Source organism: Leuciscus leuciscus, assembly GCF_965113295.1.
Source record: "Leuciscus leuciscus genome assembly, chromosome: 14".
NCBI classification, from domain to species: domain Eukaryota; kingdom Metazoa; phylum Chordata; class Actinopteri; order Cypriniformes; family Leuciscidae; genus Leuciscus; species Leuciscus leuciscus.
In genome coordinates this window covers 15,771,536-15,794,631 of record NC_138738.1, presented here as the reverse complement: position 1 = coordinate 15,794,631, position 23,096 = coordinate 15,771,536, and the positions used below count along the sequence as shown (strand labels likewise).

The following is a 23,096-nucleotide window of genomic DNA, read 5'->3' as shown; positions in this document are numbered from 1 at the left end:
ATGATCTTTATTGATGGGTTGGACTCTTTGCTGAGCTGTAACAAGTTTGTCTTTTTTATGCCTATAGGCGATCTATTGAGGTAGAGAAAAATTACACTTGACCTTTCATTCTTTCCTTTTTTCTCATTCAAGTGAGATTGTCCTCGGAAAAATGTGAATGTGTTTTCCTTCTTTCTCTCTCACTCCCCTCCTCGTTCTCTTTCACATGCGCTTTTACTAAAAATTGAAATATTGATCTTAATTAGAGTTTGCCGAGCTCAGCAGCTCACGTTGAGCTTTGAGACAAGCGGCAGCAGACATCTGTCTAAGGCACTTACATCCTCGCCGTCAGAGCGAGGGAACGAGAGGGAAAGGGAGGGTGAGAAAAGAAAGAGTGATTGCTCCATGAATTTCTCTTTCTCTTCCCATGCAGATAACAGAAACTGGTATGTGACCATAGTTAAAGAGCATCATGAATACGGATATAATCTTTTCCTGGACGTCCTCCTGTACAAAAGTATTAAGTTAAAGCAACCTATCGTTTGGCATCTATGGGTTATGACTTTACTTTACAAACTTTCTTGAGTTCTTGAGTTCTGTGGTAATTCATTCAAAGCAGTGAAATGTTTTCTACATTTCTAACCTATCTACAAGGTTAACGAATATTCTTCATAATTAAGATTCATCAGGCATCTCATTGACTGAATGAATAAAGAAGAAAAAATAACATTGAATTATTTGAGAAACTTTAATGGATGTTAAAAAGAAGTAGTAGTAATAATTGAGCTTACAGTATGTTGAGGCACTTACAAAGAAATTTAAAAGCAGCAATGTGAAGCTTATCATTTTACATGGACTTTTGTTTTAAAACATGTATTATTTGAGTTATACAGTTGTTTAAATTGACATTTTAGTGTTTTAGGCATTACATTTAGGCAACAAAGTTGTAAAACTGGACTTAACTTTACTCAGCTATGGTTAGTAAGTGACAAAATCAAACTTTAACCATGTAACATGCATATTGTTTATGTCTTGTGGCTCTATTTTTGAAACAGTGAGTATTTTAAAGTTTACCCAAACTTTGTATAAACATTATATGATCAATAAGTAAGACATGTTTTTACATTGCTTTAACTTATCCAAATAAATGAAGCAATTTTCAACTTTTTTAAACAAGTTATACAAGATTCAACTATTTTTTTAAGACAGTTTAATGTAATTTAAGTTGAAATGACTTAAACATCCAAGTTGATTGTACTTAAAAATGTAAGGAATCTTTTTTCTTCTTTTTTTTAAAAGAAGAAAAAATGCACTTCTAATATAAGTGCGTCACTTTATTTCCAAGAAAAGGAGGTTCAAATAAAAACATTTCCCATGGTAATCAACTTTATGTCAAGTCGATTTAGGTTAAAGGGATAGTTCACCCAAAAATGAAAATTGTGTCATCATTTACTCACCCTCAAGTTGTTCTAAACCTGTATGAGATCTTTGTTCTGTTGTATTTTGGACAACATGTATTTTGTGTTACACAGATCAAAGAAACTCATACAGGTTGAAAACATCAGACAGAATTTTCATTTTTGGGTGAACTATCCCCTTAACCTGTATTGGACCCAAGACATTCCTTTAAAAGAAAAAGAAAATCTAAAACCAAGAGCTGCATTGCAAAAAAGATACATAAGGGGTTAGGTGATGTATGAGAACTTTAGTTGATTTTTCAACACCCATATCAACATGCATTCTTGTGAAGTATTCCTCCCTGCATGAACGATTAAATAGGGGAGAAAGATAGACAGAGAAGTAAAATGAAGGAGTGTTTTCCTTCCCACCATCTCTCGATGTCATCGTAAACGTGGCTCGCATCATGGGCACAGCCTTTATCTCGTTAACACGGCGGCAGGCTTGTCGTGTTCCGCAGCGAGACCCTCGCCACGGTGTATTAATGCCCCCTGTCGTTGCTGCCGGCGACGGTTAACCAGGTTTCCCGTCGCGACCGCCAGTCGTTTGTCACAGAGCACGGAGCACGAGGCCTTGGTTCAACGGAGCATTAATAGTCTGAATATCAGCAGTCTCCGCACAGTGAGGGGCGTTCAAGGGATTACAGCTCCCATCATCCTCTCTGTACCACTGTTTAACACCCAACATCCTAATTACATTACCCGACGGAGAAGAGGGAGAGGAGGAGGAGGAGGAGTGCAAGAGGCAGGCTCATCTACAATCGGATCCTCAATCAAATGCGCATTTTAGGAAAAGACAGGGAGAAGAAAAGGAAAATGACATTGTCAGAAATTAGTTGTGATGGATTTGGTCAGACAGCAGTTAGAGAGGAAAAAGTGAGAGGAGAAGAAAAATGAGTTTTGAAGAGTGTAAGGGAGGCGCTACGGTTTTTTTCTTTTCCTATAGATTCCTTAAGACTCAATTACAGTGACAGACACACACTGTCATGAGCGATGTCCTTTACATACACCTGCTTCACAACACATGTCGAGGAATGCCGATACTTTCCACGCTAAACATTGTTATTCAGAAAGCAACATGGGAGTGAAGTGGTTTGTGATGATACTTGGTTTAATACTTTTTCTTCTTTAGTCATGATTTTAGTCAATCCTGCATTGGGATTCTCACACATGTAGGCAAACATGCTCACAAATAAAGAGAGATGCATTTGCAGAAATCACAAAGAAATTTTATTAAGAAGTTTTCCATTCTTTGAAAATACATTTTCACAAGCTTACATTCTAAATGATAAAACGAATTATTTGAACAACAAACCACTACATAAACGCCGTTTTAAAAACCCCTGAGAATAACTTTACACTTTGAAACTAACTCCATTCTCTTGGAATGTAAATGTTTTTTTTTTTGCAGAAGAGTATTTGATTATAATGCATATATTCAGTTCTGTAATTGTGAATAGATTATAGAAATCATAATCAATTCTTAGAATTTGCATCTTGGAATTCTTGAAACGAAAAGTGATTTGATACCAAAAAATAGCTGTGAACGTCTAATGTACAGAGGTCTTTGTAAACTGTTCAAGAGAGGCGGAGTCAATTTCTTATTTCGAAAATAAAAGTTACGTTAAAAAAAGTTGAATTATTCATTACCGATTAAAACACCCACCATTAGCCCTCCTTTGGTGAGGGTTCTGTTTGTGTTGAAGATAAGAATCGTGGCTTGATATGCAGTGTCTTTCCTGTAACAGAGAGAAGAAAGGAGAAGAAAAATTCCACAAAGAAACACTGTGCAGTGCAAAAGGAAAAGAACAACATGTTATCCGTAAAGGAAGAGTTTATTTCATGTCCTCAAGGAAGTGAATTGTGATTGTATTTTGGTTATACAGCAGTAACTGATGCTAAAAGTAAATGAAACTTTGATTCGGAAAAACAAGACTGACAGACAAGAAAGAAATAGCACCTGCTACGTAATGACAGGAGTAGCTATCACTTGTTTTTACTGATAGAGGAGTGACACATGAGTGTGTGATTGTCTCAGGGTGAGTGATAGCACATAGACCGAAGGGGAAAGGAGAAGATGCAGGCAGTGATGCATAGATTCTGGGCTAATTTATGCAAAGCAGAGAGAAGTTTGTCTGGACGGCCACAATCTTTAGAGTGAGAGCTACACTGTCATTAGTAACAATTAACTGCTCTTAGTGTGAGTCTGTGTGGCTGGGAACCTCACTGTGGTTGGGAATCAAGAGTTAGTTCTTATTCAAGACCAGCTCCAATTTCTTTAAACACACACGCACACACGCGCACGCGCACACACACACACGTTGGGTTCTCATGTTTTATGGAGACATTCCATAGACATAATGATTTTTATACTGTACAAGCTGTATATTCTATCTGCTTACACTAACCATCACAGAAACCTTTCTGCATTTTAACATTTTCAAAAAACATCACTTAGTATGATTTATAAGCTGGTTTCCTCATGGGGACCAAAAAATGTCCCCACAAGGACAAAGATTTTGTATATTGCAATCTTTATGCGTACATTTTTTCCTCACAACTTACCTGGAGAGAGAGAGAGAGAGAGAGAGAGAGAGACACACACACACACACACACACACACACACACACACACACACACACACACACACACACACACACACACACACACACACACACACACACACACACACACACACACACACACACACACACACACACACACACACGATTTTAAAGACTTTCAGTGTAAGTACTGGTTCTGGAGCATCTGTTTGCAGCCGATGCAAATAGAAAATTGTAATATGATATTTAAGCATCAGAGCTGCTGTCATAATAATCAGGGATGTTTGCCTCAGAATAGAATGTGTTTTAAATTCCAATCAAATTCCTGTATTTAAATTGAGGCTGCAAACAGGAGGTATGAATTACAATTACAATTTGATCACAACAAAGAACTCACATCAACTAAGAAATTAATATTTAAAATTCAAATGTATAACTTATTATCATTGTATTTTTTAATTATTTTTATTATTAGAAAAGTAAAGTTTGTCAAGACTTATTGGTTTGCTTAAAAATTAAACAAATTATAGGGGTTAATAATTTGACAACATACTTCTGAGGATAATGAATGCAGTAAGTATTGTTTGCCAAACATTATCCATGGTTTCGTCTTCTAAATTACCAAGATACATATTAACAGAACCACTAAGGAATCCAGATCGTTGAACTGAATCAGAAAAGTCAAATTCCCTTTGAGAGCAGCAATTGTTCAGTCTGTATGTAGCAGATGATTTCAGGCAACAGGATGAGAAAGTGACATGTGAAAAGCCATGGTGGTCTGGTGGGCACCTGTGCTATTCTGAGACACAGGGCTGCCATCAATGATCCCAACGGGGAACTGATCTGGAACTTGGCATCAGAGAAATAGGAAGTGTGTATGCACAACAAGCACAAATTTGTATAAATATGCAGACATGACAGAAATAAACTTGCCATCACTCATGAAAGCTTTGAGAATAGAAAGCAAAGATGCATGAACATGAGCTAAAAAAACTGAGCAAAAATAGAGCAAACAGGAGTTAAACGTTTAAATGTTTACGTATAGAGAAGAGAAAGAGCCAATGCCATGCTTCAGAATGTCCATGTGACCGAAAACACGCAAGGTCAGAGGTTAATCACAGTGGTTTCTGTTCTGCAGTAACTAATTTAAGAAAGGAAGTGCGAAAGCATGAGAAAGGAGAAAACAAAATTAAGAGAGTTCAAATGGTTTCTTAAAAGTTAGAACCAGTTCATTTCTTGCATGAGTTTGCGTAAAGGCAGTATATAAGGTTTGTCTTATTGAGTGTGGAGAGAGAAAGACAGTGTTCCATAGGGTACGGCTGGTGTGTGTGTGTGTGTGTGAGGATATAGGGGCCCCTTTCTTCTAATCCTCTATCAGTCAGACTGACATACCAGCTTCAGCTGTGCCTGTCCTTAACAACAAACCTAAATATTAGTAACCCCTCAGTAAGTATTATATACCTCATGTAGTCCGCTCTTAAATAATATCACCCCCCTCGATATTATTAACTCCGTCACTGTGCATTAAATAACACAACTATTCACTCCATACATATTTATTACCTCCTTACTCTTTATATATACAGTGAGACCAAAAACTATTTGAACTCTTAAGCCACACATAAAAAGGCTATTAAAAAATAGCCACACACACACGTGCACACACACGCGTGCACACACGCGCGCGCACACACACACACGCGCACACACACACGCGCACACACACACGCACGCGCACACACACGCGCACACACACGCACACAAATGTTTCATGCAATTTAAATGCATTAGATGCAAAACATCAATCCAAGTGGCATCTACAAAGAAATCATTCAATACCTTTTCCTAGAGCTAACTTTATTTTCCCAGTAAATCCAATTTTTAGTGGGTGTATTAAGTAATTACCTCTCAGTTTCACATAGGTGTCCCAGCAGGGTAACCACAGGTGTAGTTGTCATCACTATGTGCCCAAATACTTTTTGAACTTAATTCTCAATTAAAACCCAATAAACTTATTTTTGTGAATGTTTTGCTATCTTTCTTTAAAGTGCCACTTGGTTACACTAAATTATTTCAATAATATTTGTATATTATGTGTAGCTTAAGTATCTAAATACTTTGTAGGGTCAATGTATGCATCTCATCTACTGTATGTTATTGTTGTTATTATTTAAATCTAACCTCCTGTTCACAGACAGTACACACCTTTGGCCTGTAAGCCTGCCGCAGGAGGGATCTTTGGGGAATCAGGGTTCTCTGACATGTCAGGAGAGCTGGACAAAGATATGAAGGAGGGCAGCTTCTCAGGACCCGAGGAGGACGAGCCCTCATCTGCCTGTATGGACTCTGTAGACGGCGCCTGAACTTCCTCCGAACTGAAAAGGCAAAATACAAATTATTATAATGAAGAAACAGATTTCATTCGTTTCATTTTATTATATTTTCAAAGGAATTTATAAATGATCAGCATGCTCGTGGGAGATCTGCATTAGCCGCGTTTCCACAACAGGAACTTTCCCCAGGAACTAGGGACTTTGGGGTGGTACTCTGTGTGTTTCGACTACAGGAACCAGGGTCTAAATGAAGTACCGGGTAAACAAAAATTTTAAATCACCCTCAGAAAGTAGTGTACTTTTTCAAAGTTCAGGAACATACAAGGCTGGGACTTGGGTGCTGAACATGCTGAATGGTTGAGTTCACGCAGCATTTTGATTGTTTGACTCCACGCAGCATTTTATTTCAACCACCATTTTTAAAAATGTGTTGCGGTGCGTGCAGTAAGAGTTGTTTGTTATTCGAATCAACAATGGATTTAAAAAAAAATACGAAAGATGGACTGACGAAGAGGTTCAGGCTTTATTAAGCTTATATGCAGAGACGAAATCCAGCGGGAACTGGAGAGTCGCTTAACACAAAGGACGATAACCATAAAGATAACAATGAAGATATATTTCTAAAAATCGTTCTCAATATAAACGAATAGCAGAGTTCACAACACAGCTATCAAGATAACGGCACCGAGAAACGATATAGTTGGAATCACTTTCAGAACGATTTTATCCAGCTGATGAACGATAAAAACATTTACAGCCAATCAGAATCCATCCTGCTGTAACGAGCTCGAGCATTCAAAGTGGCAGACAAGCACGCGATTAGAATAAACAGAACGATATCGTCCGCTGGTGTGGGCACTTATATAGTTATCTTTATAGTTATCATTCTAGGTGTGAATGGGCCTTAATATGCATAATCTTCATGGTACTTTAGACCACGATGGAAACGCAGACAGCTACAGGTCTGGGGGAAAAAAGTTCCGGGACAAATTGTTCCAGGTAATTTCGGTGTAAACATGGCTATGGTTATTCAGGTCTCTTCCCTATAAATAATAGTAATATAGAGATGTAAATAATAATAATAATAATAACAACAACAATAACAATAATAACTTATTTATAACTGTTTGAGCTATAACTACAGTGCAGAAAGTGGAAAAAGAACACTTATATACAGATGGCAATTAAGAATTCGAAAGGCCAATGTGGGATTAGTTCCTCTTCCTGACCTCTTTATAATGTCTCTGGTGCGGGCTTTCTTGGCCGGTCCAAAGCTTGTGTTAGAGCCGGTGCGTTTCACACGCTGTCTGTGGTGCAGCTTGCATTTGGATCCACGTGGACACACACCGGTACTGGAGAAGTCAGGACACACCAGCGTGTGTTTCTTCTTACACTGTGGAGAGAGCAGAACATTCTTAATGCTTTATTTCTTTATACCCAGATTCACAGTGGATGTTTTGTGGATTTTGGTAATGAACATGTGTGCCACACTCAGTAGGAGTGCACTGAAGTTAGCAAAAGTAAGTGTTTGTGTGTGATCACACATCAGTAGGTGCATGCATCTGATAAGTGAGAGAAGGTGAGCATGTGTTTGTGTGTGTAAGTGAGAGTAGGTGAGAGTGTCTGTGTGCCTGTGTAATTTGGGCGTAAATTGGTAGCTTCATTCTTCTGGAGACCTGATCCCTCCCACCTGTCAGAGGACCTAATTATACCACACTATGGGGTGAGGAGCGCAAGACGCGTGTATAAGTGAGAGAGAGGGGGACTGGGCAAGTGTGGGACAAGTTGCTCCAGAAATAGAGAGAGAGAGTGTGTCTGTATGTGTGTGGGAGTGAAAGGTGGCTGAAGGATCGTGTGTCCGGGAACAGTGTGGACTCCCTGTCACCCCTTGGGGCAGACCGCCCCGAGACACTCTCGCCCCAACAGGGATCAAGTCAGTGCCATTAGTGGCCTAAAATGACCAAATATACAGTTATAACAGTGAAACACCAGATGATCTCATCTTATGGTGCTTAGAAATGAAATGACAGATGTTGTTAGATTAAACCCTCAGGGAGAGTTCACACAGGAAACATGTTCTTGTAATCCAGCTGTGCTACTTTTTTAATTGTTGCACATATGCATCTGCCTTTTTTCAGTGTATAGCACCACAGGCACCACATTTTTAAGATATTGTGTGAAAAGTAGTTTGCCAAAATCCATCTCAAGACCCTCAGTAAACCCCTATATTAAATGTATCCTGTGTAAATGGCACATTAGGAGGTCAAGTATAAGCCAGCTATGATGAAAAACAACAAAACAAAAATGAAAACAACAAAAATTAAATCATATTAATAATAATAAAAAGTCAGGCTTAACAGGTTGACATTCAAGTCCATGTCTAGATTATGAGATTAAGGAAAATAGACTCTATCACTAATTGCAGACAAAGTGTGGCTATGGAATTTTTAAGTCCAAGGGGACAGCTTTTGCTATATTTTCTGTTATACAGGAAACATATATATATATATATATATATATAGACACACACAGTCCAGTGTAACTGGATTATCGCACCCAATGAATCTGGGTCTCTAATGCCCCCTAAATCATCCTATAGACAACATCATCACTCACCACACTCATGGCTAATTGGCCCAATTTGCTAAATCCCTTGCCACTTGAATTCAGTCGATTTCAATTCCACCCCATTTCAGAAGAGCATTTGGGACCTTTCTTTTTTTAAACACCCATTTGTTTCTTGTTTGACTGATAACATCCATGTCGCACTTTAATCATTCAAAGGTCCGGTGAAAGCAAATAGAACAAATGTGTAAACTGTGAGAAATTACAAACACTGTAAAGTGGGACAATCTGATCATAAGAGTACTGCATTTGTAATTCTACCGATTCTGTCTCCATATTCATGACAATATGAACAATTACAACTGATATGCTTGATCTTTGAATAATGTTTAAATGTCAAGTTACACATGCTTTTTTTTACCCCAAAAAAAGTCTGCATTTAATTCAAAGTTTTCCCTTTTTCATGATGTTAGTTAACAGTTATCTATTTCAATCACAGCTAAATATGAATACCATGAATTCCCAATCATCAGACAACTGATAAAGTCATCTTGACGTGCGGCAAAATATTTTGTAAAAATAGAACCGACATCACTGTTCACTAGCTCATAATGTATTCAGTGTAAGGCCCTGAGCGCGAAACGATTAATTGCCTTCATCTAATTCACGCCTGCACGATAGGTGGCGCTGACAGAGAATTCATTTTTCCTCATGTATGTATCTCGTAGGTTTTCCCATTTGGCTTTAACCTTGTCTGCTGCACAACATACAACAGGAAATTTAGATAAATAAAGTTTAGTACTACACAGGAACCATAATCAAGTGCATGTAACGACTTCCGACTGTGATCTAAAGTGGATTTTGATTAAATAATGGGCAGACATGCATTATTTGTAGTGTTTTATAATAAACAAAACACTACACTTGCTTAGCATTTCTCATTTAAGCATTTCTCATTCTTTATTGTTATAAAAATACCCCAAGCCGCATTAAAAACATACAGAGCATACACTCACCTAAAGGATTATTAGGATGACCTGTTCAATTTCTCATTAATGCAATTATCTAATCAACCAATCACATGGCAGTTGCTTCAATGCATTTAGGGGTGTGGTCCTGGTCAAGACAATCTCCTGAACTCCAAACTGAATGTCAGAATTGGAAAAAAAGGTGATTTAAGCAATTTTGAGCGTGGCATGGTTGTTGGTGCCAGACGGGCCAGTCTGAGTATTTCACAATCTGCTCAGTTACTGGGATTTTCACGCACAACCATTTCTAGGGTTTACAAAGAATGGTGTGAAAAGGGAAAAACATCCAGTATGCGGCAGTCCTGTGGGCGAAAATGCCTTGTTGATGCTAGAGGTCAGAGGAGAATGGGCCGACTGATTCAAGCTGATAGAAGAGCAACTTTGACTGAAATAACCACTCGTTACAACCGAGGTATGCAGCAAAGCATTTGTGAAGCCACAACACGCACAACCTTGAGGCGGATGGGCTACAACAGCAGAAGACCCCACCGGGTACCACTCATCTCCACTACAAATAGGAAAAAGAGGCTACAATTTGCACGAGCTCACCAAAATTGGACAGTTGAAGACTGGAAAAATGTTGCCTGGTCTGATGAGTCTCGATTTCTGTTGAGACATTCAGATGGTAGAGTCAGAATTTGGCGTAAACAGAATGAGAACATGGATCCATCATGCCTTGTTACCACTGTGCAGGCTGGTGGTGGAGGTGTAATGGTGTGGGGGATGTTTTCTTGGCACACTTTAGGCCCAATTGGGCATCATTTAAATGCCACGGCCTACCTGAGCATTGTTTTTGACCATGTCCATCCCTTTATGACCACCATGTACCCATCCTCTGATGGCTACTTCCAGCAGGATAATGCACCATGTCACAAAGCTCGAATCATTTCAAATTGGTTTCTTGAACATGACAATGAGTTCACTGTACTAAAATGGCCCCCACAGTCACCAGATCTCAACCCAATAGAGCATCTTTGGGATGTGGTGGAACGGGAGCTTCGTGCCCTGGATGTGCATCCCACAAATCTCCATCAACTGCAAGATGCTATCCTATCAAAATGGGCCAACATTTCTAAAGAATGCTTTCAGCACCTTGTTGAATCAATACCACGTAGAATTAAGGCAGTTCTGAAGGCGAAAGGGGGTCAAAAACAGTATTAGTATGGTGTTCCTAATAATCCTTTAGGTGAGTGTATATTGTCATAATATATTGGCTTCATGTTTCATCTCTAGAAACATTTCTCTCAGTTGTTTATGTGTGGAACTCAGAACGAGTAAATGAACACAACGTCATCATTTGTAAAGGGCAGGAGTTAAAGGGGTGGTTGAATATGATTTCACTTTTCTAACTTTAGTTAGTGTGTAATGTTGCTGTTTGAGCATAAACAACATCTGCAAAGTTACGGAGCTCAAAGTTCAAAAAGAAAAGGGAGATATTTGCTTTTAAAAAAATAACTTTTTAAGGACTACAACAAATGGCTGGTAGGAACTACACAAGCATCCTCATCACTAACCCTAAAATTTCAAAGACTTATTTTACATCTTGTGAAAAGGGCATTATACCACCCATTTAATGAGCTCTCTGACTCATAACAGACATGCACAGAAGAAAACAGCGCTCTATGCCGTTTCAAGCTCCACAGATTGCATAATTCAGTGGAAAATTAATAGAAATTATCTGAATAAAGAACATTTAAGAATAAATCTGTTCTCAGACAACAAATGATAACACTCAACATCAATTATCTTCTCTTCCGGAATACTTTTCTTTGGTGTTTGCACAGGTTTTCCAAACAGCACCACCACTCTCACACATTTGTGCAACAGCGGCAGTTCGGCTAAGCTCAAATCTAATTGGATGGCTTGTTTCATGGCAGGGCGACGGTAAAAAAAAAAAAAAAAAAAAAACTCGCTTTATTGCACTGCGATTGGTGACACCTGGTGTGAATAGCTCCATAGGGATCTATTGTTTCGATTCAAGAGCATCAGTAGCCGCGTTTCTATCACCCTTCAAATTGCGCAAATTGAAATTGAAAATACACACAATGGAAACACGTCAATTTTGCAAAAACTACCATATGTGGCAAACAAGTTTTTGTGCTCGCATGGAGTGGTTTTTCTGGCAATTCGAAAAAGGAATATTTCGCAAAACTGCAAGGGAAATTGTTTTTGCACATTTACAGGTCACCTGACGTAGATGGCGCGGTATGTTTGGACAGAAGATAAGACAGATCTTCATTAAAACTCATAAAAGACAAAAGTATTACGGGAATACTGGATTCTAAACAACTAAGAAATTACTCATACACAATTTATCAAGACCTTGAAGCAGATAGGAGGGAGAAACACCTCATATGTGCCACTCCCAAGTATAAGGGGGCTTTCCTTGCCATTAATGTTTGGATAACACACTTACGTCTCCTTCGATAAAAAAGAATGGCTAGTGCGGTAGCTAAGATATACGTAAAAAGGATATACGCCCTGGGAAATTGCGTTAAGGTACCAACATCCCTTGCCATGATTTTTGGAATGACTCATCGCAAGAGGAAAAAATTACGTTTTAGACGCATAACATCGGTTAATGGAAACGGCGTCATCTCGCAACAGTTTTTTATCGACATTTAGAAAATATCGCAAAAGTTTTGCGCAAATGTGTAATGGAAACGCAGCTATTGCGACGTACATTCCTGCTCCTAAACACGACCACAACACATCCCTGAAGTGTCAGCTGAGATTGTGTCAACGACTCCCCTGTGAAGGCCTTATCGACACGACAGCCATCGGCACTGATCCTCAACAAACCCGTCTCCATACCGGCGTGATGACTCAGATCTTCAAACAGATGGAATTGGATAATATTCTGAATGTTCCAATCCAATCTGACTTCTGACCTATAATGCTGCCTGAATCATAATCATACACTGTGGGCCCTATTTTAACGATCTAAGTGCATGGTCTAAAGCGCAGGGCGCAAGTTCACATAGGGCGTGTCCGACTCCACTTTTGCTAGTTTAACGATGGGAAAAATGGTCGTCGTGCCAGGCGCATGGTCTTAAAGGGTTGTCCCTATTCTCTTAATGAATAATGGGTGTGTTTTGGGATTTACGTGTGTTAAACCAATCAGAGTCTCATCTCCCATTCCCTTTAAATGCCAGTTGCTATTTACATGATGGAATTTGATAGTGGAAAGACCGAACGGTCTGCTCGTGCGCGAGGTAAAAGTGCGCGAGCAGACCATCTACGGGACAAGCCAGATTTCACCATATCTTTATGTACACAATAATAATCTTTTACATTGTAATCCTTTTATTTTAAATATTTGGCATGTTTGTGTGCTGCTGTGAGTCCCTGTGTGTTTAATAAGCAAAGTGTACGCGTGTTGTGGACCCGCCTATAGGTGCACATTACTAACGCACTCTTTAAATAACAAAAAAAAATATTGCGCCATTGACTTTACACCAGGTTTCAGTTGGTCAATGGCACAGTCTATTTCTGTTGCCTCAAAAAAGCAACGTGCCAACAATGCACCAGAACACACCTCGTTTTCAGACCAGCTGAACATTTTCAGTTTGAAAATCGTTTCCATGGGCGCACAAATGGGCGCAAATGCATTTGCTATTTAAACAACATGGTGCAGGACGTGAAAATGATAACTGTGTCGGACTGAAACTAGCAAAAAACACTTGCATCACGCTTGGCGCTGCATTACGCTGGGTGTAAGATAGGGCCCTGTTTGTTCGTTTTTTTTTAAAAGGCTTTGCTTTGTTGGGCCCCTATGTCATCGCCAATATGCTGTTTAGGATGGGCCCGGGCTGTTTTGCAGGGAAATGTACTGGCATCTCCAGGGCATTTATAATTCAGCAACATTGATTGCATCCACAGAGTCTACTCTCAGGTGTCAACAGACCATTTGATGCATATTGACCACTAAGATGGCCAGAGCTGGTTGAACCCACCAATTTCAGACTTTTTGGTTGGCTGCTATGCATTCTAAAGTCAGGGTGCATACGTTTTTAATCTTTCAGGTAGAAAAAAGGAGTTTTTCAAGAGTTTTGTCAAGTGTAAAAAAGATTCAGAAGTCTGTATAATCTTGTGTAGAGCCTCCAGCTCTATTGTTTGCCAGGGCTAACACTTAGTTGCATAGAAGTATATTATTGTGGAAGCCCTGACAGGTTTGCCTGCGTCTTTCATCACATAAAAACCACAAACAACATCCCCTTCTTAAGTGGGAGGAGTTCCCGGCCTGAAGAATCCAAAGTCTGGTTTATGATGAGACCAACTTAAGCCAGACCAACACGGTTAGTTCACTCAAAAAATTTTCAGCATTCATTCACCCTCAAGTCGTTCCAAATCTGTCTGACTTTCTTTCTTCTGTTGAACACAGAAAGAACTTCTGAAAGAAGAACACTGAGGTTTTTTTTATTATTATTTTTTTTTTATTCAGTGAAAGGGCAGTTGGGTCCAATATTGTTTTTGGCCTCAATGACTTTCATTTTAAGGACAAAAACACTTTAAAATATGACAACATGAATACAATTTTTAGGAAAACTATCCCTAAAATTTAATTCATATTCCTTTCACGCCCACCATAAAAAACATTTGATTTATTCAAATTAGTGAAAGCTACAATATGAGAAGTAAGGGGATATCAATCCAGTGTTGGTTGGGGAAGCTACTCTCTAAAAATGCCTGTCAAAGTGCAAAATTGCTACAAATGAAACATCAATGCAAGAACAAAATGTATGCAACTTAAATTAGATATACAAGAGTATTCAAAAATGCATGTTAAACTCACAGCACTTGCATTGATGGAGCTCGCAGCATTTACTGTGAATGGAGCCTTTCTGAGACGCGAATTATGAGCTGTTTGCGTAAATTCTTCGTTCTGAAGCCCGCCGCAACCTTTTTAATTAGAACACAGTTTTCTGTTCGATTGACAGTTGCTTTGCCAAAGCAATGGCTCAAAACACAACGTTAGTGATCTTTTAGGTTCATTACAATACTGTGGCGAGACAGATTAAACTATGATGGGTCATCATAAAATCAGAAATGGACATTTGATATAGAGTGCAATAAAGCAGGTCAATTAATCAACTTAAAAAGGCTATTATTCACCTGTATTTGCTTGAAGTATTCGACGCAGACAGCATTTTTGGTTTGCATAAATTACATACAGAAGTGTAACCTATACTAGTCGATTCATAAACTTATAAGTTGATTGGCTATTTGGAATCATATTTAATTAGAAGAAAATCCTACTGATTGGATGGGAAGTGGACACAGTACTAAGAAGGCTCATTAACTTTGATGTTAACGGCTGTGATCCGGGAAAAGAAAACACAAAAGCCCAAATCCTCTCAAACCATGCTCTCTCATACATTTTAATTTACATAAAAGCAGCAAAATAGAGGGAAAAGAGAAGTGTGTGAGAGAAAAAAAAGAGAAGTGGATGGAACATCTTTATATCAGTGCAAGTTAACAATTTTCCACTTGATTTAAGAAAGGCTGGGAAGTCTCTGGGGCCTATTAGAAGAGCTTTCTACTGGCCACAAAGCAGAAAGAGTCAGCACATTTTACATTACTGAGACAGTGAGCAAGAAAGAGCGAGAGAGAGACAGAAAGATAGAATGGTGGTGTGAGCTATGATAAAGAGCTGGGAAATGAGAATAGTGACAGAGTGATAGAGGGATGAGAGGAAAGGTAGGAGAATCAAAAGAAGAGTGATCCGGGTGAGGTGTGAATGGATGTGGCCAGCAAACAAAAGAAGAAACGGGACATAAAAACATGGGAAATGGCAGACAGAAAGAGAGAGCAGAAGAAGGGGAAAAAGAACAGAGGGAGGGAGAAATGAAGAGGATGAGAGTGTGCTTTAACCCTTGCTCCGCTGGCGTATCCATTGCTGGCCTCTCGCCTGTACTGCTGTCATCAGCACTTTTTCACGTCCATAATTATGGTGTGCTATCCATCATATCTAAGACAGTGCTTTTGGGACGGCGCAAAATTACAAACCTAAGCACTTCGGCTAATAGAATAAATATTAATATCTCTCTTCTTATATATTCTCATTCTCACCCCAAATATTTAAATGAGCCCTGACAGCAAGAGAATGCATTTGTTTACGATGAAGGGAAAGCAAGGAAGAACAAATGGAGGGGAAAAAAACAGAGCGAGAGACAGACAGAGACAAAGAGAGAAGACGGGAGACGCAGAAAACACTGCAGAGAAACAATTCATTAGAATGAGACAAATCCAAAGAGGAAGAAACTGATAGGGGCGGCGATGAAAGTTTCTGCGGAAGAACAATAAAGCCAGGCATACTGTCAGTTTACAAAAAATAAATCACTTTTGGTCTGGCATATATGAATTATGTTATTATCTCAAAAGCTTCCCGCTTTAAATCTGTAGCAAAATGACACTATATATATATAAAAAAGATGCACTCAGTAATTTTTTAATTGGCCAATACAGCAGTTGTTTCGGACTTGTCTTGGAAATTGTTTGACAGAGTGGTTACAGAGATAATTAGTCGGTTGGTCATGTGATGTCCATGGGGCGACCTACTTCATGGGAAATTAAAGTGCATTTATTAAGCTACTGATATAACATGGAGTTCCTCATGCCATTGTATGTATGTGGTGGTGGTGGGTAACTTTACAGTTACTTTTTTTAAAGTGCATTAAGCATCATGAACTAAAAATGAAGTTTTTAACAGCATTTTTAATCTTGATAATGTTAATTTATAAATGTATACATTTTCTTTCATTAATTCATGTTCATTCATAATACATTAAATAATGTTTATTTATGCAACACACTTTTAAAAATGTATTAGTATATGTATAAGTTAACATTAACCAAAATTAATAAATGCTGTAAAGTATTGTTCATTGTTATTTCATGATGTCTAATTAACCAATGTTAATGAACGGAACTTTACTGTAAAGTGTTAACAACTTTTTTAAAATAAATAAACAATACTAAGAACGAGACTAGCACAAGTCATATGATCTATATGATGTCATGTAAATTAAATTTGATGAGAAGAAGAATGTAATAGATAGTACATGACAGCGGCTTCATTTGTTTGTACGTTCCTGTATGGCTTCATGAGACTGAGGGACAGGTGTGACGGGGGACAACAGGAGCATATGTGTGTGTGTGTATGTGTGGGAGAGCTGGGGTGAGGATAGAGGTCATGGATGGGTTAGAACCTGCTGGATTAAGGGCAAATGAGGGCACTTGGTAAATGTGGGTCATGTCGTCCTCTCTTGTTACTGCCCTCAATACGTCATTCACTCACAAACATGGAGGAAACCAAATGCATATGTCAAAAGCACCTGGAAGATGGTTCAGATTAACATTCAGAACACAGTCAACTTTTAAGAGCTCTATTTTAAAACTTGCAAAATGTCATCACCAATACATGGCAAATGACAGTCACGGTTGTTCACTCTCTATATCAACACCATTCACCACAGAATTCTTTGATTACAATACAAGTGTGTACAAAATAAAATAATGATTCCTCAATTAGGGAAAGTTACTGTGCCTTAGTATGATTTTTAAGAAAAACAAAACATAGATTAAAACAGACAAAAATAGACAATTACTGTATTTCAAAGGATGTTTAAAATAAACATATATACACATATATATATATTTGTATTTTTTATATATATATAACATTTAAAGTACCTTTTTAAGCTCTTTTACTTAATTTTATCTCTTTCCCCGCAATTGACGGAAATTTCCATCATTTGTAAGACAACGCTTCCCCGCCATTGACAGAAATTTCTGTCTTTCCGTGTTTTCACTGTTATACGGTAAGGGGCCCTATTACGCATCTTCTGAAAGAGTACTGAATCCCCTGATCAAAACATAGGCAAAAAAAGCAGCAACAACCGATATCATATTTAAGCATATGCATGTGTAAATAACACGATCATCAACGGCATATAAATAAAAACTGCCTAATGTTACTGAATGAAATGTAAAGCTTTGGGGGTGTTGATGGACTCGATCTACCTCATCTATGTTTTGATCATCGTTCTGAATCCCATCCAGATGTAGTCTTTGACAAAAATGCGATTTTCTCAGCTTTTTGCTCAAACTGTTGCTGTTTTATGAAACTTCCCCAAATTCAAATGTTGATAAAAAAAGAATACGTTTTTTTTTTTGTGTGTTAAAAAGCAGAGGGTCTGATCTTTCTTTTGATATATTGCGTATTCAGAATATTCTGGGGGCCATGAAACTTTTGTGAAAATGACCAAAAATTATGGCGGTGGCTGGCAACTTTTTTCAAAAACGCTGGCGGGGAAAGAATGAAGAGAGTTGAAAGGCTAAATACATTTTTTTTTTTGCTTTTTAACTACCCCTCTATAATAAATTATAAATGAATAAGTTAAAATAAGGAAAATATATTAGTAAAGTAAAATATACACAATTCATTTACTAATCATCTACATCATTTTTTATAGCGAATAATAGCGTGGGAATAGCCAATATTGCTGTCATTACATCACACCAAGCATTTCAGAGAACAATTGAGTTTTCAAAAAAAAATTATATATATATATAAAAATGTGGTTTAAGTTTTCAAATAGTCAAACACCCCCTAATTGAATAATCAACCAACATGTGTTTGCAACAGAAATGATCTTCCTTTAATATAAACTGTCTTACCTTATCTCCCTGCGGGCAGTAGCCTCGGACGAAGTCTTTGCACACATCGGCTTTGCGTGAGACATAGACATGGCTGTATGGACAGCTACTGTTATTACAGATCCCCTTCAGAAAGTATGAGCACACAGGCATCTACAAAGAAGTAAAAAAAAAAAAAAAAACATAAATTTAGAGCTTGAAAATGCTAACAATCCAAAATAAATCAAACTTCATAAAACCTCAAATAATCTAAAAAATTTAACTTCCAGCACTGAACAAAAGTGAGTGTGAGTAAAAGAATATGGTTAGTTTGAAACACCAAAGAACTTATAAAAGAATAAGAGCAGTAGCAAAACAGCCTAGCCTTTAAATTCCCTTTCTAAAAGATGTGTGTAGATTATAGTGAATAAGTGATGGGAAACATAAGTGAGTTACACACATATGGCACCAGTATTAAATCACATATCTATTGAAGTCCCTGTCAAAACACGCATTTAATCACACATTGTCTAATCAGTAATTATGTGCATGTGTCAATGGCACAGATTTGCACTCCTCGTGAATATAATCTGCATGTATGAATAATCTAAGTGCTCACTGAGTGCTCTCTGGGTTTAAAATAGAATGTGAGGTTCGCGCACACGATGAGCGGAAGGGGGAGGGGAGGGGGGTGGGGGGGGTGGGGGGTGGACGCTGCCCTCTTAAGTGGAATCTCATTTCCATGGGGGTCATATCATTTCTGCTTAATTAACTGCAACAGAAATATTGACCCAAGCGGGGCGTCGTACCACCTGCATGATGTGTTTATGTGCAGGGGAGGGGAATGGACGCTAGCCACGAGTGGGGTGAAGGGGTTTGGGGGTCTTGTTTCTCAGTTATTTGGAGGGGGAACTGGATCGTTTTCAATTGCAGGCGTGAACTCAAGCCGTGCTTCATGGCATATACATGGATGACACAGGGTGCGGGGTTAAATTGAGCCCCAAGCAAGGCTGTGTAGGAGTAGAAGGAGGGGGGCTTATGGGGTCGGGACTAGCAGGTGGGCCTGCGCTGCGATGAGGTGGCTCTGCTCCTTTAAGACATGCAGACAGCTGGACTCTCGGTACACTGGAGGGTGTAGAGGGTGATGACTGTCACAGGTGCAGTGATTCAGTGTGTTTGTGGGTGGGGGGCCATTATTGGTTGAATAGGGCCTTGGACCAAATACAAGCAAAAGTCTGAACAAGTGTTAGAATATAAAGGGAGGGAGGGAGAGAGTGGAGCAAAGAGAGAGAGAGAGTGAGTGTATGTGTGTTTTACAGAAAGTGAACGCTCAGAGGGGAGGCTTTTTCTGTGTCAAACAAACAAGGGAAACAGGTATCTCACTGTGAGAAGGAAGTATGGGGAAAGTTTCAGACAGTGTCCTTCTATACCTGGAATGCCACTGCTATTCCTGTCATTTATACGCTGTTCATTTGCCACTCATGCAGTCATTATAAATGTAGTATTATTTATAGGGCTGGGGGAATTAACGCGTTAATCTTTGCGATTAATTTGAGATGTTTAACGCGGAAAAAAAAAAGAATGCAATTAACGCAGCACTTTTTTTTCTTGCCTCGTTTTAATGATTTCCTGTTGCGGCTGCAATTGAAAAGGCCGAAAATATGCCGTCCCGCCCCTCCGTGTTCGGCGATCAGGTTTCATTCTCGCGCAGCTTTCATGAGCGGGTCTTTTCCACTCTCCATTCCATGTGTGTGTGTCGGCGCGCTGCGCTCTCTGTTCAATGTTCCGCTCCGTGTTTGCGCTGCGTGTTCTGCTCTGTTGTTAACGGCCCAAACGCTCCAATCATGTACCGATCACGCACTGGAAAAGCAAAGTCCGCTCAAATAACGTGAAATTTCTCAGTAGTAGGCTTCTGTTTGCAAAAGCCCTACTGAGCTGGTATAGTAATGCTGGGCAAAAATGGTAAAATGACCTGCCCTGATCACATGCTCTGGTAATAATAGCTTTGTAGAACTATATTTTATTTTGATAATCATAAAAAAAAAAAAATAGAATAATATATTGATATATTGATGTTTAATATTATTTTAAAATAGGGCTATTTTCTGTTCCTTTTTTCGATTCCCAGCCCTAATTATTTATATTACTTCCATATTATACCAAAAGGGCGTTTTGTCACTGAATTCACTGAAAAAAACTCAAAATGTATTAAATTACATCACTTTTTCAGGCACAGAAAACAGATTTTCCATGTTTTTCATGATCATAGGAACCCTGAAGAAAACTTTGGATATAAAGTGGACCAAGTAATACGTTTTCAGCTGAAATAAATGAATACAAATTGTGTACACTTACATGATATACAGACTTCTGACTGTTTTTTTCATGAGGAGTATACATAAGGTTAGTCTCCCTTCATGGTGGCTGCCATATTGAAATGACAAGACAAGCTGAATATTACCAAAGTCCCTTTAAGACGAGTCATTTCACTCGGTGGCCATCTTTGCAAGTGCAGCTCCTATCTCTTTGAATGGGGAAACATCAAATTCTCCAAAACTATTCACCAAGCTTACGATTAAATTTCATATTTGAAATCAATAAAATCTGACAACAACGGTCTCATACATTTTGTTTCTAAACGCTCGAATCATGACAGGGAACGACATTTTTCAGGCTGGATAAAGCTAATACGCAGTGGAAGCACACGTCTGAATGTTTCTATAAGAATCGGAATCTGCGATTGGCTCTTATTTATAAGGCGGGACTTATTCCGCCATATTGAGCACTGCACTTTTCCCCATTCAAAACAATACGAGTGACGCGTCTTGTGTTATTCTATATTCTTTGATATTACTCACTTTATCTCAGCAACCCAGCTATTGTCAGATATTTTTTGGTTGCAAGTTTGCAACATGAATTACAGATCTCTGCAAATAAAATATTTCAATAATGGTATTGAAAACTAAATTGGTTAACAAGATAAGGAGAGCAAAGAATCATGGGCATGAAAAAATGTGACCATGCACTTGTATGTCCGTCTGCGAGAGGTAGGTAAGTAATGAGATCGTAATGTTCACTTCAGGAGAATCTAGACTAGTATATGATGGATCACGTTGCGTCAATACTGATCCCATCGCCACCTGTCTCCATGACGGCAATGCCTAGGCAAAGACCTCAAAGTATGTAACTCTGGAATCTAGTGGGATTGCCTCAAAGATATTGAGACTGTAACACACCAACATAACCTGAGAGAGGAAGCTAAGTCCCTGACATAGTATCTTTAATTATCACCCCACAGGCCCGCAAGCCCTGACAGTAACATGAAACCGCCACATAAGGCCAGTCATGACTTATGTTAAGATTCTTATGGCTTTATGCATAAATCCAACTGTCAATACTGTCCTACAAAGATAAAATACAGTAGCTGCACATTTTATGTTTGAGTTATGAATGAAATCAGGTCTATTAGATCATGATCTGCCCTGTGATGGACGAATTCAGCTCAACTATGCTTCGATTGAGAGAAAGCTATTATAAACACAGCCACAGCGATTTTGATTTGCTTTTCTACACTGTAAAAAAAAATGATTTTTCAAAGTTATAAATAAAACAATTACTGGAGTACGTTTTACAAGAAAATACTACTTAAAGTTTTTCTGCTTTACTACTTCTACTTTCACATTTCATTTAATGTGTTACTTGCCGTTTCTTTGCAATTGGCTGTTAAATTTACTAGTCGTTTAGTTTCTGAGTGGAAATTGTTTCTACACCAATTTCCTTTTTCCCAGCGTATGTAAACATGCGCTAAATCAGGGGTCGGAAACCTATGGTAATCGCAGGCACGTGAGTAAAAGCAAGAAAAGTGTATGCATTTCATTTAGATAAAGTAACTTGCACCTGCATAGATATCTACATTTTGAGGTAATCATAGTAACACAGCTTGTTTTATTAAGTTAGGAGCTATAAATACTATTACTGCACAAGTCAATGAAAGCATGCAGCTCTGACCGCTGCGCATCATGAGACACTGAAAGCACAGCGCAGATCAGGACAGCAGATGCATCACACAAGTTAAGTCCAATTGACTGACAGCTTGCAGTTTGTTCTGCTGTATTTGTTGTGCTTAGCTTTGTGAAAAAAAGTTAATGTTATAAAGTAAACTAAGTAAAGAGTCCTATTAAACACAATAGCAATGATGTGTAAGCAAACTTGGTGTAGAAACAATTTTCATTTAGAAATTGCTAGCAAATTTCATAATTAATTCCAAAGAAATGGCAATGCATTGAATTAAATATGAAATTTTGAAGTAGAATGACTGAAATAGTATTTTCTTGCACAACATACTCCAATATTGTTTTCTTTTATTTCCAACTTTATTTTATTTTATTTTTTTACAGTGTGGGGTTCAGAAGGGTCAAAGTATGAAATTCAAAGTATTTCAGTCTAATTTAAACCTGAAATCAAATTATCAATTATCTTTTGACAATTTTAAATGAAATTTTTATGGAAAATTGCTTCATAAACATTTA

At 38.3% G+C, this 23,096-nt stretch overlaps 1 protein-coding gene across 1 annotated transcript in view; it reads right to left on the bottom strand.

Annotated features, from left to right (window-relative positions):
- Window positions 1-2,643: 2,643 nt before the first annotated feature.
- Window positions 2,644-23,096, bottom strand: part of zc3h3 (zinc finger CCCH-type containing 3) — a 75,295-nt gene continuing 54,842 nt past the window's right edge. Inside the window, exons 9-12 of the mRNA XM_082189857.1 lie at window positions 18,610-18,741; window positions 7,564-7,727; window positions 6,207-6,376; window positions 2,644-3,175 (exon numbers count right to left, since the gene is read on the bottom strand). Of these exons, the coding sequence (XP_082045983.1) occupies window positions 3,105-3,175; window positions 6,207-6,376; window positions 7,564-7,727; window positions 18,610-18,741 (537 nt within the window). The 3' untranslated portion in view covers window positions 2,644-3,104. The remainder of the gene's footprint in view (window positions 3,176-6,206; window positions 6,377-7,563; window positions 7,728-18,609; window positions 18,742-23,096) is intronic.